We start from the raw sequence: 19785 nt of genomic DNA on the forward strand, positions 1-19785 counted from the left end.
CTCCCCGCGGCGGCGGCGCGCCCGCTCCCTCCCTCCCCGCGGCGGCGGCGCGCACGCCCTGACGTCATGCAGCCTCACGTGAGTTGGAAAGAAACGGCCGGGCCGGATTGACGGGAAGAGACCTGGGAGGAAAGGAAGGAGAGCAGCTCTGGGCAACTTTTACAGCAACTCGGAGACCATGGACGGTACGGGAATCCCGGCTCCTTTTGTTGGCAGCGGTGTTAGTTTAATAATAATAAAGCTATGGGGAGATGGAGGGGGTGTGAATATTGGCCCCGCTCTGAGGTGTTGTGCAGGCGCTGTGTTTCCTTCTCCATTCACTTCACCGCCTCCTTTAAATATGGCTGATTGTATTCTGTTATTGATATTATTAGTCATCGAGGAATTATTTTGGGGGTTTATTGAACTTGTCACCCTTTAGTTTTAGCAGCAGGGCTTCTAGGCAGATGTCCAAAATTTCAGCTGGTTGCATTGTGGCCCTTAATGTCATGGATCGTCCCACGGTGCTTACAGGGAGAAGTGGATCCCTTGGCAGGAGTTCGGGCCAAGTGTTGGGGAGGTGACTTCACAGGGGCCAGGCCTGGTTAGGGGAGCTGCTTGAAAGTGCTGTCAAAGAGGTAGGGCTTAAGGAGGCAGAGAGATGGAAACAAATAACTTTTATGTTTAAATAATAATGCCTTTCACTTCCTCAGGGCATTCCAATTGAAGCGTAGACACTGTTGTGTAGGCAAACAGCAGCTAATTTGCACACAGCAAGGTCCCACACACAGAATTAAGATAGACAGCCAGATAATCTATATTTGTGGTGTTGGACAGGAAATCACCTTTTTTTTTTGAAAAGTGCCATGGGATCTTTTATGTCTACTTGAGAGGGCCTCATTTTAATCTCTTATCTGAAAGTCAACATAGATTTACAAAAGGTAAATCATGCTTGACTAATTACTGGAATTTTTTGAGGATGTAACTGGGAAAATAGATAAGGGAAAACCAGTGGATGTGGTGTATTTGGACTTTCAGAAGGCTTTCGATAAGGTCCCGCATAAGAGATTAGCGTGCAAAGTTAAGGCACATGGGATTGGGGGCAAGGTACTGACTTGGATAGAGAACTGGTTGGCAGACAGGAAGCAAAGAGTTGGAATAAACAGGTCTTTTTCCAAGTGGCAGGCAGTGACTAGTGGTGTACTGCAGGGATCGGTGCTAGGACCCCAGCTATTCACAATATAAATGATCTAGACGAGGGAACTAGATGTAATATCTCCAAGTTTGCAGACGACACAAAGCTGGGTGGGCGTGTGTGCTGTGAGGAGGATGCTGAGAAACTCTAGTATGATTTGGACAGGTTGGGTGATTGGGCAGATGCATGGCAGATGCAGTATAATGTGGATAAATGCGAGGTTATCCATTTTGGTGGCAAAAACAGGAAGGCAGATTATTATCTGAACGGCAATAGATTGGGAGAAGGGGAAGTGCAACGACACCTGGGTGTCCTTGTGCACCAGTCGCTGAAGGTAAGCATGCAGGTGCAACAGGCGGTTAAGAAGGCAAATGGTATGTTGGCCTTCGTAGTGAGAGGGTTCGAGTACAGGAACAAGGATGTCTTGCTGCAGTTGTATTGGGCCTTGGTGAGACCACATCTTGAGTATTGTGTGCCGTTTTGGTCGCCTTATCTGAGGAAGGATGTTCTTGCCATGGAGGGAATGCAGCGAAGATTCACCAGACTGATACCTGGGATGGCAGGAATGACGTATGAGGAGAGATTGGGTCGATTGGGCTTATACTCACTGGAGTTTAGAAGAATGAGAGGGGATCTCATTGAAACTTATAAAATTCTAACAGGACTAGACAGACTAGATGCAGGAAGGATGTTCCCAATGGCGGGGGAGTCCAGAACCAGAGGTCACAGTCTAAGGATAAGGGGTAAGCCATTTAGGACAGAGATGAGGTGGAATTACTTCCACAGGTTCACCACTCTCTGGGTGAATTCTCTACCGCAGAAGGCAGTGGAGGTCAATTCATTAAATATATTCAAGAAGGAGTTAGATATATTTCTTAAGGCTAAAGTGATCAAGGGAGATGGAGAGAAGGCAGGGACAGGGTACTGAATTTGGATGATCAGCCATGATCTAATTGAATGGTGGAGCAGGCTCGAGGGGCCGAATGGCCTATTCCTGCTCCTATCTTCTATGTTTCTATGGCACCTCAGACAGTGCAGCATTCCCTCAGTACTGCACTGCAGTGTCAGCCTGAATTATGTACTCGATTCTCTGGTGTGGGGCTTGGACCCATGACTTTCTGACTGAGGTGAGTGTGCTTCCATTGAGCCAAGGCCGACTGCAAAGAACTGCAACTTGCATTCATATAGTGCCTTTTAACATAGAAGAACTGTCCCAATACACTTTACAGAGGCAGAAGGGGAAATCAGTGAACCAAAGGAGGAGATATTTCGAATAGTGACCAAAAGCTTGGTCGAAGAGGTCAGTTTTGAGGAGGGTTTTAAAGATGGAGAGGCAGAGGGATTTAGGGAGGGAATTCCAGAGTGTGGGACTTGGGTGGCGGAAGACATGGCCGCCAGTGATCGGGTGAAAGAGTGGGCTATGCACAAGAAGCCAGAGTCAGGGGAACAGAGAGTGGGGTGGGGTTTTTAGAGCTGGGGAAAGGTCACAGAAATTAAAATATTAAATCTGAGCCATTGGCAGACCCGGAGCCAACATAGATCAGAGAGGACAAGGGCAATGGGTCAGTGGGACTAGGTACAGGATAGGATACAGGCAGCATAGTTTTGGATGAGCTCATGATTCTGGAGGATGGGAGGCTGATCAAGAGAGCTTTGGAATAGTGGAGTTTGGAGGTGATAAAGACATCAATGAGGGTTTCAGCAGCAGATAGACTGAGGTAGGGCAAAGATGGGTCATGTTACGGAGGTGGAAGAGGTGGTTTTTGTGATGGAGAGGATGTGGAGTTTGAAACTCAGCTTGGGGTCAAATGTAATGCCATCCTAGTAGCCTTTTTGGTGGATGCCATTATTCGAGTGTGCCAAAGTTTATTTCTACGTGTAATTTGCAATCCTCGGTGATACTCCCGACCAGACTGTGTCTTTAAATAGCAGGTGTATTTTCCTTGGATAGCAATCCACAAATTAGATTTTAGTAAAGAATAAGCAATCTTTTTCGCATTTTTAATTTTTGATTTTAGTCATGCGAAGTTCGGCTCTGCCTGTAAGTGAGCAAGACAGTACAGTAATTCCAACCTCTCAATTCAGAGGGTGATGTCATAAATTGTCTTTTTAAGGGCAATAACTGACTTTGTTTGGCTTATTCTGTAGAACTACAGTGCAGTCCCACTGTACAAATAATCAGTAGAATTTTCTATGTAGTAAAATCACTTAAGATTATGTCTAAATTGACACAATCCTAAATTTTCTGAAGACGGTACCTGTACAATATTTTATATTTTTTTAATTGATAGGTAGAGGCATACAATGATATAGAAGTGCAACATGAAACCGGTTATTTGGCCCACCTAGTCTGTGCTGGTGTTTATCATTGGAACTTGGGAACAGGAACATACGAAGCAGGAGTAGGCCACTCGGCCCTTTGAGCCTGCTCCGCCATTCAATGAGATCATGGCTGATCTGTGACCGAACTCCATGTAGCCGCCTTTGGCCCATATCCCTTAATACCTTTGGTTAACAAAAAGCTATCAATCTCAGATTTAAAATTAACAATTGATCGAGCATCAATTGCCGTTTGCGGAAGAGAGTTCCCAACTTCTACCACCCTTTGTGTGTAGAAGTGTTTCCTAATTTCACTCCTGAAAGCTCTGGCTCTAATTTTTGGACTATGTCCCCTAGCCCCAGACTCCCCAACCAGCGGAAATAGTTTCTCTCCATCTACCCTATCTGTTCCCCTTAATATCTTGAAAACTTCACGCGAGCAGTTGTCCTCGTCCCATGGGCCCACCCTGTTCCCATATCCCTTTGCAACTTCCTTTGGCTTCGCAATTATTTACAATGCCTCCTATTTAAGTATAGTCTATAAGTTTGGATACCACTCCCTCTAGCCCTATATCCAAATCATTGACATACGCCGTGAGCAGAATCTGTCCCAGAAGTGTACCCTGTGGAAGACTCCTACCCACTCTGAGTAATTGCCCTTAAGTCCTACTATGTCCTTCCTTCTAACCAGTTTTTAATTCAATTTGCTCCCCTTGCCCTAATTCCATGCCCCTTAATCTTCTCCAATATTATCCTGTGTAATACCTTGCTGAAGGCTTTCTGAAAGTCCATGGACATCACATCCACTGCATTTCTCCCATTCACCATATCCTCTTTAAAAGAGCTTTTATCTTTGTCAAACATGATTTTCTTTTCAGAAATCCATGTTGGCTGCTTCTAATTATTTTTCCTTCATCATCTAGATATTTAGAAATTACATTGGCCATTCTCAGTACAACTTCTAGGGCCCATGGCTTTCTTCCATCCCCACCCCCCCCTCCTCCCAACGCCCCAATCTCCCTCGGGATTCTCAGGTTCCAGAACTTGGTGCTCCTTTAGTTTACATAACATCTCCAATACTTTTCTTTCTAATATTTCTCGTCTCACTTTTAACCAGTTTGTGATTTACCTCCACCCCAATATCCTTTTCTTTTATGAAGATTGAAGCAAAGCACTTGTTAGATATCCTTGCCGATTTCTGTTTATCTTCTCCTCTCGGGTCCCGCCTCATACTTAACAATTCTCTTTTTACTGGTACATTTGTTGAATACTTTACTGTTCTTTCTAATATTGTGAGATTCTGACTTCATATTCCCTCTTTGCTCTTCTCATCCATCTCTTAACCTCTTTCTTTATATTTTCGTATTCGCTCATACCCTCTTCAATTTTAGTTTGTTTCGAACCTCTTTATTTATCCACAGCACCCTGAAACTTGAAGTCGTCTCCTTTTTTAATGGTATGTATGTATTCTGCAGCTTTTCAATCTTTTTAAAACGATCCCATTGTTAATCTACATTCCTGTGTGTCAATTTCTCTTTCTGTCTCACCTCGACTAGCTCACTCCTCATCTTTCTAAAATCTGCCCTATTTTGTTCTGGTGCCCTTGTTATTGTACTAACTTCCTCCCTTTCCATTTGGTCCTTAAACCATATCATATTATGATCACCACTCCCAAGGTGCTCATGCACATTTAACTCATCTACCTGATCTTTTTTGTTACTCATAACTAGATCTAGCAATGCCTCCCCCCTCATAGGCATATGAACACACTGCTTGAAGAAGTCATCCTGTACACACTTTAGAAATTGCATTCCCTTTTCTCTGTTTGTTCCCTCTGTCCCAGTTGATGAGTGGATAATTAAAACCTTGTAAAACAATAATTTGTTCCTACTCTTCTTCCTGATGTGTCTTTAGATTTCCTCTTCCACACACCATCCTGACTTGGAAATATATCGCCATTCCTTCATCACTGGGTCAAAATCCTGGAACCCCCTCCCTAACAGCACTGTGGGAGTTCCTTCACCACACAGACTGCAGCAGTTCAAGAAGGAAGCTCACACCCACCTTCTCGAGGGCAATTAGGGATAGGCAATAAATGCTGGCCTTGCCGGCGATGCCCACATCCCATGAACGAATTAAAAAAATAAAAAAAAATTCCCTCCAACAATTGGGGAGCCGTAATGCACCCCCATTAATGTAACAACCCCTTTTTAAAATCTTTAATCTCTGACCATATTGACTGTCCACTGGGATGAGAAATTTCTTCACTCAGAGGGTGGTGAATCTTTGGAATTCTCTACCCCAGAGGGCTGTGGAGGCTCAAGTCGTTGAGTATATTCAGGACAGAGATCGATAGATTTTTGAATATTAAGGGAATCAAGGGATATGGGGATAGTGCTGGAAAGTGGAGATGAGGTAGAAGATCAGCCATGATCTTATTGAATGGCGGAGCAGGCTCGAAGGGCCAAATGGCCTACTCCTGCTCCTATTTCTTATGTTCTTATGTTCTTGGGGTGCAGTTGGAAAAGAGAGGGTGAACTGCTTTCAGTCTAACAGTGTAAAATGTAACCTCTGCTGTTAGAATTCTTTCTGCACTTTGGAGAGCGGAGGCTTTCGATTGTATCCTTGTGGGGCTACACTTGTCTGGCCTTGCGTGTAAACTAGCCAACTTAAAATGGGACCCAAGATTTTGGATCTCCCAGTGTGCTGCTGCTCGTGCATGTCACAGGAGTGGCTCCATTGAATGACCTGGAAATGTTTTCTTGTCGATTAGGTTTACTTCAATCTGGGGATTGTTGAACTAGGAAAAGTTAACACCAACCGAGTATGTAGCAGTGTTCAGCTTGTGCTGACTATTTTCTTGGCTTGGTTTTTCTAGATTGACATGAAGCACTCCTGATTTCTGTCTGAAGCCACGCCCTGTAAGACAAAGGGTGACTAAATATTACCAAATTTATGATGTAACCTGAAGCTTGTTGGAATACATGGCAAGGTCTACAGTATAATGTTTGTTGTATACCTGCAGTAGCACCCTTTGTGAATTTTTCAGCTGATTGCAAGAAAATTTGCTACTTGCTATAGCAGACAGCATCCAACTTGAGGGTATTTGCTCTTTTTATAGGTGCAGGTATTCAGAATATTTGTTTCAACGCTAAAAGAGCAATTTGAGTTAGTATAATATTTAATATCAAAACATGATGGAGAGGAAGTTTTGCACACTGGGTGTTTCCAATCAGCCTAGTTACTGAAGTTAGGTATTTGGAGGATTGGGTCTTGGGATCTCTGGCTTCTGGTCTACGTGATGCACTTCGCTGTGAAAATGTAAATGTATTTTTTTAAATCTTTTTAAAGCAGCCGGTCCTGGAAATGTGAATAGAGCAACGTGGTGCTGTTCGACTGGAGCCTAAAATCCTATTTGCATGCCATAAAGATAACTAATGTACAAAGTTATGCACTCTAGTTGATGATCCAATGTAGCTCTTGTGAAAGAACAAGAAGTTTTAATTTTTGAACAACCTATTGCAGGTGTCAGTTAACATGTGGATGTAATAATGATGGTGCCAATGGAATCGGATTTATGCTTTTTGCCCAATTGCTGTCCACATTTTATTTTCAACTGCTATTGGGATTAGGACAGCACTTGTAAGGCAGTATTTATTGCCAGTTGTGTGGAACTGGAATTGCATGTCGGACAAGCCGAGTAGGGTTTATAAACAGTCCAGTAGCTTTCATGGTCGTTTTCTGGTGCGAACCCACAAATAACCAGATTTGTTTTGAATTGAGTTTCAAAATTTGCTATGGTGGGATTTGAATTCCTAACCTCTGGGTTGCTAGTCCAGTAATATAACTACTAGGTTACCATACTGTTCTCGGGTTTTTCCGCAGGGTATTGTACACCAAAGCAGGTGCCTTATCCTTGGCAGTACAAATATTTTAAATATATTAGTTGCAATAGGGGCTTAAATGTTTGATACTTGAGATAACAAGTGCACTGTAAGTGTCAATAACTGGTCATATTTAACTTTTCTGGTTTTTCTTTTTACAGACACTTTGTTTCAGTTACGGGTAAGTACTACAATTCTGTCTAATTTGTTTTTTCTGTTGTAAAAATGAATCAAATATCCATTTTCATATTTCTTAAGTTGGCCGTAATGCTATAGGAGTACAGTGATGCTATGTATATGTGTGTATGTATATGTATATATGTGTGTATATGTATGTATGTCAGTTACCACAAGTATGTTGATAATGCGGGCTCTATCATCGTCACCCTCAATTTCATACCACTTCTGTACTGTCAGACTGCTTATCCTGCATTGAGACACGGATGTACTACTTATCCATCAGCCTTACCCTTACTGACCTTCACTAGCACCTGTTTTCATTGACTTTACAATCCTTGTCCTTGTTTACGAATTCCTCCACGGCCTCGCCCCACCTTACCTCTGCAGCCTCCACCATCCCATAACCTACCGTTCTCCAACTCTGGTGTCCTGTGCATTGCCCTCTCTCTCTCCCACCTCCATCGGTAGCACAGCCATAGCTGTCAAGGCCCTACGTTCCTTAAGCCATTTGACCCTCCTGCTTATTTTACCTCCTTTTGAGTTTCCTCACAACCTTTTTTTTTCAACAGTACTGTCAGTCATCTCTTCGAATTCTTCTTTGGCTCAGTTAGTAACACTCTACCTCTGAGTCGAAAGGTTGTAGGTTCAAGCCCGCCTTCAGGACCTGGGTACATAATCTAGACAGCTACTTCTTGGCAGTACTGAGGGGGTGCAGCATTGTTGGCGGTGCCATCTTCTGGACGAGACGTGAAACCAAAGCCCTGTTTGTGGCACTATTTGAAGAATAGCAGGGCACGTGTTATTCTGGGGATGTAGCTAACACTGGCAAGGCCACATTATTTTGCTTATCTGTAATTTTCCTGTGAAGGTGGGCTGCTTCCTTGAACCCCCATAGTCCTTTTGGTGACGGCGCACCCTCAATTTTGCTGGGTAGGGAATTGCAGGATTTTTGACCCAGCGACGATTAATAACCAATGATAAAAGCCCATGTCAGGATCATAATCATAATAATAATCATAATCAACTTTATTGTCATTGTTAGTGCACAAGTGCAGTACAACAAAATGTAGGCTTGCGGCTCCCGAGAGTGTACATTTAGATTAAGACATTTAAACATTCAACATTCATTTGGCTTGTAATACATCAACATAAACATAATAAAGTGCATTGGCAGGCTTTAGAGTTTATTTGTGGAGTTCAGTAGGATGACAGCCCTGGGAAAGAAGCTGTTCCTAAATCTGGTCGTTTGGGTGCGAATGCATCTGTAGCGTCTCCCAGATGGCAGGGGGGCGAACAGACTGTGGCTGGGGTGGGTAGGGTCTTTGATGATGGTCCGTGACCTCCGTAAACAGCGTTTCTGGTATATGTGCTCTATGGTCTATGTGTGACTTGGGGGTGATGGTGTTTCCGAGATGTTGCTGCTCTTGTCGTCTTGGTGTTAGAGGTTGTGGGGCTAGGGTATGCCGTTCAAGTAAGCTTGTTGAGTTGCTGCAGTCTTTCCTGTAGTTAGTACGTCCTGCAGCTACATTGTGATCGTGGTGGAGGGGTTGGATCATGAGTCCAGTGGCAAGAGAGTCAAAAAGGAAGCTCCTTTGCCCTGGATGGTGTTGAGCTTCTTGAGTGTTGTGGCTCTATCCATTCAGGCAAATAGTGAGTTTTCCATCACAATCCTGACTTGAGGCCTTGTAGACAATAGATGGGCTTTAGGGATCAGGTGGTGAGCCACTTTATCAGAGTGCCCAGCCTCTGCCCTGGTCTTTCATTGATTTATGATTTGTGCGATATTGCTGTGCTATTGGCTGCTATATTTGCCTACATAAGAGATTGCACTTCAAAAATAATGAATTGATTATGAAGTACTTTGAGATGTTCTAAGGATGCGCTAAGGTGCTATATAAATGTAAGTTTATCTTTTGGTGCAGGGTGGATTAATTAATACATTTAAAGGAATTATCTCTTTACCCCCCTCATTCCTCTGAGAGCAATTCTAGTAGTTAACCCTCTCTTTAATTTCCTTTAGCCACTTGCTATACCCTATTTGCAAGATTTAGTACCATTCTTGGGTGAGTGACGTGGATGGGAGGAATCCTATTCTGTATCCTCACTGCATATTGAGGAGAACACATAAAAGTTTAATCCTAATGGGTTCACCATATCAGGGTGGTATTGCTCTTGTACAATTCGGAGAGCATGAAGTGATATATAAAGTTAAAGTAACAAGAGCCTATGAATCAGAAGGTCAAGGGTTTGTTGCGCTCCGGAGACACAAACACAGAACTGAGGGAGTGCTGCACTGTCGGAGGCGCCATCTTTCGGATGAGATGTTAAACTGAAGCCCTGTCTGCCCTCTCGGGTGAGCGTAAAGGATCCCAAGGCACTATTTAGAAGAGATGGGGAGTTCTCACGGTGTCCTGGCCAATATTTATCCCTCAACCAACATCATTAAAACCGATTATCTGGTCGTTATCACATTTCTGTTTGTGGGAGCTTGCTGTGCGCAAATTGGCTGCCACGTTTCCTACATTGCAACAGTGACGACGCTTCAAAAGTACTTCATTGGCTGTAAAGCTTTTTGGCCTGACCTATAGGTGCTATATAAATGCAAGTCTTTTTTTCTTCTCAGTTTATGCCAACAATCTTGGGACTGCTTTTGGTTCTGGATTTTATGGGTTTTTTATACAGCTCGTTAAACTGATCAGAAAATTCAGTGATATTTTAGGATGTATCTCATTGGTAATTTATTCTTTGAATACTGCTCATCCTTTAGATATTTCTTTTTCTGTACCACTTACTGTAGAGATTTTTTAAAATCCAGCCCAGTGTACTATTCATTATTAGAAGAGCACTACCTTTTTTAATATGGATGCCAGATTAACTTTAAAACTCCCATTTGTGGTGGCTCAGGGTCTACAACTCGAGATGGTTGGAATCGGAGAGGCATTCAATTGAAATCTGCATTGGCAGTGGTTTGGACTCTGAATACAACCTGGAGAACGTTCCTCAGTCTCGAATTTGTCTACAAAGCACCAAAAGGAGGAATAAAATGAGCAATCTGTACTGTTGATTATTAATAAAATATTCCCTTTTGGCTTAATGGGAAAATATACCACATGGCTTGGCAGACCCAGAAATTTGCAGGATTAATTCCTGGTCTTGCTGAGTTAGCTGGCCTTCGACAAAAAGACGGTGGGGAGGGGGTACTACTGTTGACTCCACGTGCCTAGGCTATGGAAAGAAAGGTGGCAGGGCTTCTCGTCTTGATCATTGTCCAGTAATCCCTTCTCCTTTCCCCGCCACTAGAACGTTTGTGTATGTGCATGGTCTCTGGCTCAACTGTGATGTTGTCTGTGGTTAAGTCTGTTGACACTCATTGTTCAGAGTCACATATGAAAAATGGCCATTTGGATAGCGTACCAGGCTGCTAGCTCTACCTGTGGGACCATGCCCAAAAACTGGGGGGTGACTATTTACTGGAAAAGGACAGGAATGGCTTTGCCCTTGGTTTTGGCTCTGTATTGCAGAAAGTTACTTTGTAATGTTTGAATCTTTTACAGTTTACATCAAAACAGCTGGAGAGATTGGCCAAGAAGGCAGAAAAGGATTCCAAATCTGAACAAGCTAAAGTGAAGAAGGTTCGCACTCGCTTTGCATATTTTTAATTGAAGTTCCCCCAGCTAAAACTAAATTAATGACATTCTTTAATATAATTTTTCATGTACCAGATGGAATAAGCTGGACTGGATAGCATTTTCTTGCCCCATTTGTTTTATCGCTTGTTGGTTAGATCCCATTCTGTAACTGTATTGGTTGGGAGCAGGGCAGAACTGTCAAATATAATGGCATCTTTAAAATCAATTTCACAAATATGCAAGTAATTGTCAATATATATTTTAAGTGTTACTGTCAATTATATAGTACAGGTAGACTATCCTTTATCCGAACTTCCGAAAACCTCTAAAAACCGAAAGTTTTTTCATTCAGCGTAAGTCGTGCGCACGACTTCCGCTGAGCAGGGCAGAGGGTCACAGAGTTCCCTCCTGGGTAGGAGATTGCAGGCCAAGCCGGGCAGTGTGAAGGAGGTACCGGGAGAGTGAACCCAACAATACAGCGGCCCGTCCGATAGCTGCAGCGGCCTGTCCGATATTCTTTTCAACCCCCGACCCCCTGCCGACCCCCACCCTGACACCCCCGCCGACCCCCACCCCCGACAAATTTCCCAGTCTTATAAAATACCTTCTGAAATCCGAAATTTTCCGAAAACCGAAACACGGCTGGTCCCAAGGTTTTCGGATAAAGGATAGTCTACCTGTATTTAATGGTGTCACCGGAAAGGCCTGTGAAAGCTCACTCATTTTAACCTTTACAAAGTACAGCTTTGTTTTTGCTTTTACTTAAACTCTATATTTGCCATTTTTATTATGTTTTACATGTGATGCGTATTTTGTTAGCATACGTGCAGTTTCATTTGAGAGTATATTTCCCGTTTTAGGCAATAAAGCGAGAAGGTGAAACATTAGAACGGTAACCACCTTCCTGCTTTTTTCCCCCCCAAGGCTCTTCAACAAAAGAACATTGAAGGAGCAAAGATCTATGCGGAAAATGCAATCAGAAAGAAAAATGAAGGTCTAAACTGGTTACGGACAGCTTCCCGAGTTGATGCAGTAGCGTCGAAGGTGCAGACGGCTGTTACGATGAAAGGGGTATGGAATAGCTGCCAGTGACTTGGCTTTCTAAAAGAATTCATTTCCACCCTCCTTATACTGGCTTCGATGTTAACAGATGTCTATGTACCGCAGATACGCAAACAGTACTGATGGGACCTGGAGTGAAATAGGCAGTTGCCTCTCCTGCCCAATGCCCCTCTAATACAACACTGATTATGAGTTCAAGGGATTTGTTCTCGGGTTCACTCACAGTATGAAATTAGCCTATTAATGGACTTAAAAAGCTTATTTCAAAACGCAAGGGATACTAGGATAGCTCTGCCTGCCAGTAGCTCTCCTTGGATTTGTCTCTTGTGATATCTGAGGGAGTAGTGACACGATAATAAATGTTAAGAGTTTTGAAGCAAAGGCACTTGGATCGGCAGGAGGTGGAGAGGAGGCACGAGGTTCCTCGGAGGCAGAAGTATGGGTAGAGAAAATGTGGTGTGGAGTAGAATTAGAAAATTTGTTGAGGAAGATGTCTCGGTTTGTGCACCACAGATTCTAGACTGCTCTGTAACAAGGGTAGAATTGATTGGCTTTAATTTTTCCACAATTAAATATTAATGATGCAAACTTAAGTTGGTTGGGCAGGATGGATTTCCGATCATGTATAACTTGTTGAGCACTTAATTCATAATTAAGACCTAGGTAACAGAACCCATATTAATAGTTTCTGAAGCTGATCAACTTTTAAACAGACTTAGGAGGTTTTTTTTCTGATATCTAGGTTACAAAGAGTATGGCACGTGTTACACAAGGACTGGATAAGGCACTGAAATCCATGGACCTACAAAAAATTTCTGCTGTAATGGACAAATTTGAACAACAGGTTCAGAACCTTGACGTCCACACTTCAGTAAGTACTTCAAATGTTATTTTTACATACAGGAAACTTTGTGCTATCCGGCACCGACGGGACCGAGCTGTTGCCGTTCCCTCAAAACTGCCGGACACTCCAGCGCTAATGTTGAAAGATACGGAAGCTTCTGAGCTCCGTATCTGTCAACAAACCCTGAACAGCTTCTAAACAGTCCTAGCGTCTCTGTAGCTTAGCAACAGCTTCAGCAGACCTTGACTTGAGGAAAAAAGCAACGAGAAGAAAAAAAACCTAACGAAAACGGCACCTGATTTTTGCCGGTGGCTCGAGCATTCTGGACAGTTAGCCTCCGGATAACACACAGTTTCCTGTAGTTGAAGACTGCGGTGAAATTTGTGTGTGTCTTTCTGGATCTTCCGTTACTCTTTAAAATATTGCACATTTTCCATAAATATTTTTGTTCATTGTACATATACTGTTGGAATGTTTCTTATTGTTTCCTTTGTTTCTTCTGCCTGTCCCCATTGCTAAGTGTAAATTCTTGTTCATTTATTGCTACCATTTTACCCAGTGGCATGTGTATACTTTTAGGTGATGGAGGACTCCATGAGCTCTGCAATGACGCTGACCACTCCTCAGGAACAGGTTGATAGTCTCATTCTGCAAATTGCAGAGGAGAATGGTCTGGAAGTCATGGACCAACTGAACCAACTTCCAGATGGTGCAGCATCCCTTGATGAAACCTCTGTTCGTGAGCAGGACAAAGAGGACCAGCTTTCAAAAAGGTGGGAGCTATGGGACACTTGTGTTCTAAGTTATTTTTATATAACATTGAAGATGGATTGTAGACTTTGATAATCTTGCTGTAGTGGCCCTGGGAAAAGTAATGCACCAAAACTTTATATGGGCTAAGTTGAAGGAACTTGCATGGGCATTTCCTTCGGCACTATGAAATAATTGACATTGACACTATTAAATCTGTATTATTAACTTTGCTATGCCCTGCCACATTCCATTGAGAAGTTCTATGTAACCCTTTTCCTTTGACTGGAACGCTGGCATAATAAGATTTTTCAATGGACTATGACAGCGATGATTGCTACGGCTGAAGTTCCATCTTGTAGCCACTGGGTGGCCCAGCAATTCCTGGTTTATCAAACTCCCCTATCAACCATCCTGTTAAAGGTGCGAATAGGTGAGTATTAACTTCTAATTTATTTTTTAGTTTCCCCTCCACACCCTCTACTCTTTTACCCCATAAAATGATCAGAACCTCCACCACAGGCACCTCTGTTCTACCTCTTCACCACCCCCCCGGATCCTTGGTCTGCAGTCCATTCTGATGTTGTTTCCTCGTCTGCACTCCGTACCCACTGTCTGGTACTCCTTGCCATGCTGCCATCATACTCTACGCTCGCTCTCTGCTGTTGTACAACCCAGGCACAGCCACGTTCCCCCTTTTCTACTGTCTGCCGTGAACCTCTCCTGATTCCACAACCACTGTTGTGGCCAATATCTGAAAATGGAAGTCTCTTTAGATTCTTGTTTAATCTTATGAAGTGCAATAGGATTCAAGTAGTAACTATATTTGCTCACAGATGTGTTTAGGTCCTTGTAAATATGGTTTAGTATTTACTAAATATGCTATTGACCTTGTTGGAAAATATTAATTCTTGCTAACCTTTTTGGTTTTTTTTTGTATTGAAGAATTGATCAGTTTGATCCTATCTGTGGTGCCTAATTAAAATGTCTGCTCTTCATTGGACTGCAAATGACTGTTGCTCTACAGTACTTAAGTTTTAGTGAGAGTTGTTGAAGTTTGGAGAAAGTCCAGAACAAGGGAAAGAAGGAAACTTTACAAAATCTCCATACAAACACATTGTTCCACACATCCTGTATCATAAATATAGACAAATAATGCAGCATGGGACAATGTTAAAACAAGAATTTCTTTTAGATCTTGGCATTGGAATTTTTAAAGTCCTGATGGGAACCATTACTTCATTCAGTGTTCCTTTGATCTCCTTTGGCTTGGTACTGGAGTACCTGAGCAATGGGACAGGCTAGATTAATAGTTCAATATTACAATCATGCTCCGAAGCACCTGTGAACAACACCACAGATTATATGCCTTGGGTTTAGCACATGACCGTCACACTTTGGGACCAATGCAAATTTGTGTCATACTTGTCTTTGTGGGTTCATATGTCATTAATAAAACAGCAACAAATCTCAACAAGAGAAAGCAAGCTAGTCATTTCCCGCTGTTTCTTCTGACCTTGGTAACGTAGCCTCTCAAAGGGAAGAACTACTGATCTATAAACAGCTGCCAAATTCCAATAATTAATCTCTAATTGTCCTCAGGATGTACCTACTTACAGCACTTCTTGATGGACATGCCTTAAAGGGACAGGGCAGGCTTAACACAACTCCATCTTAGCAGACCCCAGACTACCCATTTGCAATGCCACGGGGGATCAGCTAGGTTAATAGAGCTGTGATCTAATAGTAATAATGAATGGGTTGCATGCATTCCTGTTTTCAGCTTTGGTAGTAATTGTTTCAGGACTTTGCTTTATGTTAAAATGATCACTGAAATGGTAGTAAGGTACCACACCACGACCCAAACACCCCCCCACACCCCCCCCCCCCAAAAAAAAAAGTTTCAAAATGGGGGATGACATTTATTTTTATTTGTAGTAGGCTGTAATCTAGAGCTTTGTTTAAAAATGTAAAAACTACAATGTGAATAATTTTACATTTTTACTAAAGCTCTTGTGACTTCAATTTTTTCCCAGGTTGGCTGCTCTGAGGAATTGAAGGTGGGGTTGACAGCTAATCCTGAATGACTGTGTATGATCCTGCATCATCTTTTGTACAATGTTCCAGTGACACTTAAATGTACAATCTGTATAATGCCCAAAAACATTTACTTTCACTTAGTAGTTTGATTGGCTGCTTTCACTTTTAAACCCTTATCAAAACTGGTCTGAATTAAAAAGAATTTGTATATTAAAGGGTGAGCTTTTAAGGGATGTGCAGATATTAAAATCCTAATCGCTATTACTGAATTTAAAATAAAATGATTCTTTTCTGGCAGGCAAGCCCTATATACTTTTACATTAATATGATGTACAGATGCAAATTGACTTGCAAGCGTGCTTCAGATCTGTAGTGAAAGTACTATATTTGGCTGCACATTTGTAGTCTTGACTCTGAGACCCACACGACTTGGATATTTTAAAGACTACATTATCAACATGCACCGAACCAGTGACCATCTGAAGGTTTATAAAATGCTGGAAGGATTTTGTTTTTCAGACTCTTGATTTGGAGAATTTTACAAACTTCTTGATGGGGAGAGAAAACATTAAATATCTGAGGATTAAATATTCTTTTGTATATATCTTCTGAAGTGAATTTGTCCTGCTGAATGTGTGCACTCTTCCCGTAGACTGTCATTTCCAGTAAGATGTTCTGATGTCTTCTGTGCGTGAGCAATAGGCTCAAAAGAGCAGGAGATAGATTCTCTTTACCTTTTGTGCTGTAGAGAATAGGGCGGTGGGGCTGCTCAGCTAGGCATGCTTTTGTTTGATATCTTTTTTGCCTTTAGAACTTACACAAACAATTGGTTGTCTCCTGTGAGTGGACATGAAGCCTCTAATATCATTTATGGGGCAGGTTTATTATCAACCATTGTTCTGTTAACCAATTAAGAACTGCAGCTGTATAAGCAGCTAAGAATTTTTACAAAATCTGGCCTTATTTAAGAAGTGCCTCTTGTGTAATGCATGTCCTGTTTTTCTTAAAATGCTGGTATATTAACAATATTAACTTGTAGAAATACTAGTCATGCAACTACATACTAATTACAATTAACTACTTTCTAAAATGTTATCTCAAGTAGCTGACGTATACTCACCTTGGGATACAAGATAATGTACAGCATAAATTATTTGCATGTACCTTTAAATTGTAATTTGAATGTGTGCCGTTCAAACTTGGAGGAGCTAGATCATTCAAGAGGGGGGAAAAAAATCAGAGAGATGAAGTCTCCATTGTGCCAATCTGTGAGTGTTCAACATGGCCATAGCCATGGAATCACAACTTTTATAATGATGTTTTTGGAAATCAAGTTTTGGAAATGTTCAATGTCATGTTGAGGGTACCCTATAATTGCCAATTCTAACATGTCACCATATTATCTGGTTAAAATACTTCACTCCTACATGTAAAATCTTGTCAGGAATGCCTAAAGCTTTGTGTTCTCTACAGCGTAGCTTTGATTTTAAGTTGATTGTCTATAATCAATTCAACAGGTGCCCTAAATTCATCCAGTTGTGCCTCAACTGTTTCAGTAATCTTTAGATTGGGGGCATAATCAAATTGCAACACAACCACAAATCCATTTCAACACTAGATTTTTGTCTCGTGTTATAAACTATTGAGACAAAATCAAGTGCTAAAATGATCACTTGCTCTGGAACTCGATGGTCTATCTGCGAATTTATTTTTGAAGACTGACTGCTAATACAGTGCATGGGTCTGTTAGCTGTTTGCTGCTCAATTTTCAACAATTTAGGATAAACACATTTGGGCAAGAATCCTTTCCAAAACTGGCTGTAGTTTTGCTGAGCTGCAGTTTTGAAAATGGTAAACAAATTGGCTACAATAACCAGGAAATTGACTGCTTAATCACCAAACTTGTTAAAAATATAACTGATGCATCAAAATAATAATAACACTAAGTTTGCTGGTCAAGCTTCAATTGATTCTCCTCTTGGCTTAATTTAGCATACAAATAATGCCTTTAAGTTATTTTGTTACAACCCTGTTCCAGTGGTGCCTGAATGATGATCACCATGCTGATGTAAACTAGAATAATATTAACATGTTCACGGACCATGAAGATTAGAGCGGCCTTCTGAAAAGCATGTTAAGCTAAACTGCCTAAAAATGTGGGAAATGCTTTAAAAATACTCAAGTCCTGTAACTCATTCTTGTACTTTAAGTATTGTAATGGTAATATGAATAAGTTTGCTCTTTAGACTCTTCCAAACATTTAAGCAGATACCTGGTTCATTTTAGTAAATATTCTTTTGAAATAAATATATTCTGTTGTTATATTGTGTGGTTGAGTTTAATATGTTGGTTGTTTTGGCCTCTGATTTTTTTTTTGACGGGTTAATTTGATTATTTATGTGCAGATTAATGTGGAAGTTGACAGTTCAAATTTTGTTTTAATATGTTTATATTTTGAAATAAAGAACTTAAATCCTCTCTGCCGTTGCCTGTTTTTATTGTGTGGGAGAAATGGAGGTTAACAGTGTCCTGCCACTAGGAGGTGCATGTGTAACATTCTTGGGCAGCTTCAGACGATTTTGAGCATGACCGTCCAGGCATCCACTTAAAAGATAATAATTGAGTATAGGAACCATATGGATAACAATCAGCATATAGATTACAGGCTATACATGTATTACTCAATAAAAGCCTGAAATTTGCCTGAGTGCTATTTTGCCAAGGTTTATTTTTCCATTAGAAATATGACTAGTAATTCTCTATTGTATAAATCTACACTTTAAAATATGTATTTGTCTCCCACCTTTGCTTAAAACCGTGACTCTTGCTAGGTTTCATTTATATAGGCTGCCGCAACCCTCTGGTTACTTTGCCGAATGACCGTCCATGTTCATGTCCATTTTAGCAGGCTATTTTGCCATGGGATTGGCGACATCAAGTTCCAGCCTGTCCTTGCCCAATGTTCACACGTTCTCTCTTCGGAATTGGGTTACAGGATATAAAACAAGTGGGAACAATTGATGATTTCCCTTTTTATGTTAAACATTAGTTGCAGTAATATCCTACAAATTGCAAGCAGTTCTTGCATCCTATGAATTGAAATATGAAGCACTTCATTCAAAGATTATTGATTTTTTTTGTCATGTTCAAGCAGAGACAAATCTTTACATTTTAATTTCCCACTTTGCATTTAACACTTTTCATCTTTCAAAATGAAATTGCACTTTTATATTACACTTTTAGGTCATTACTGAACACGTGCAAATATTGAACAAGTGTTGTATGGTTTACCATCAAGAACTGGTTTTCTTGTTAAATAAAATGCATATGCCTCCCCTTGCAATTCCAACATTTTGATTCCTTCCACACTGATCCATTCCCCTCAGTTTAGTCGGCTTCGTGCTAAGCGACAGCGGTATAGGTGGACATCATTTTACTGTTGATCAGCTTTACAAATAGCTTGATGTTACAATAATTTGCATACAAGCTCTTATGCAAAGCATTTACTTAGTTACTGTAAAGCAACAACTGTCCTTTTTTATTGCTTCAATGATAACTAGTGCTGTCCCGATGGAAATTGGGATTGTATTAGTGACATTGAATCAAATAATTATAGTTCCCTCTGACAATATCTTGTTATGCCAACAAACAAAATTACCTATACTCTTGACAGGTTCAAGCTCGTGCCATATTGTTGAGTTAGAATAGAGTAAAAGTTCTGTACAAGCTTATAATGTTGGCCATATTTATTGACCAAATGATTATCTTAATCAAAGCATAGTGATTTATTTACACAATATAAAGTATAGCGAACTAACAATGGTGCTTTACTACAGGTACCACTCTCTGACTAGTATCTACAGAATGTGATGTGCAGTTCTTGTGCTGCCTTTCACTGGTAAC

At 41.2% G+C, this 19785-nt stretch overlaps 1 protein-coding gene across 1 annotated transcript; it reads left to right on the plus strand.

Annotated features, from left to right (window-relative positions):
* The first annotated feature begins 61 nt into the window (after nucleotides 1-61).
* chmp1a (charged multivesicular body protein 1A) lies at nucleotides 62-18360 on the plus strand. The gene is made up of 7 exons (XM_085991744.1): nucleotides 62-185; nucleotides 7539-7558; nucleotides 11112-11189; nucleotides 12111-12257; nucleotides 12991-13119; nucleotides 13672-13865; nucleotides 15879-18360. The coding sequence occupies exons 1-7, from the start codon at nucleotides 179-181 to the stop codon at nucleotides 15898-15900; spliced, it is 597 nt and encodes a 198-aa protein (XP_085847870.1). The 5' UTR covers nucleotides 62-178; the 3' UTR covers nucleotides 15901-18360.
* Nucleotides 18361-19785: the final 1425 nt, after the last annotated feature.

The sequence above is a fragment of the Somniosus microcephalus genome, chromosome 6, assembly GCF_052327205.1.
Source record: "Somniosus microcephalus isolate GS21.2 chromosome 6, FLI_Smic_1.0, whole genome shotgun sequence".
Taxonomy (NCBI): Eukaryota; Metazoa; Chordata; class Chondrichthyes; order Squaliformes; family Somniosidae; genus Somniosus; species Somniosus microcephalus.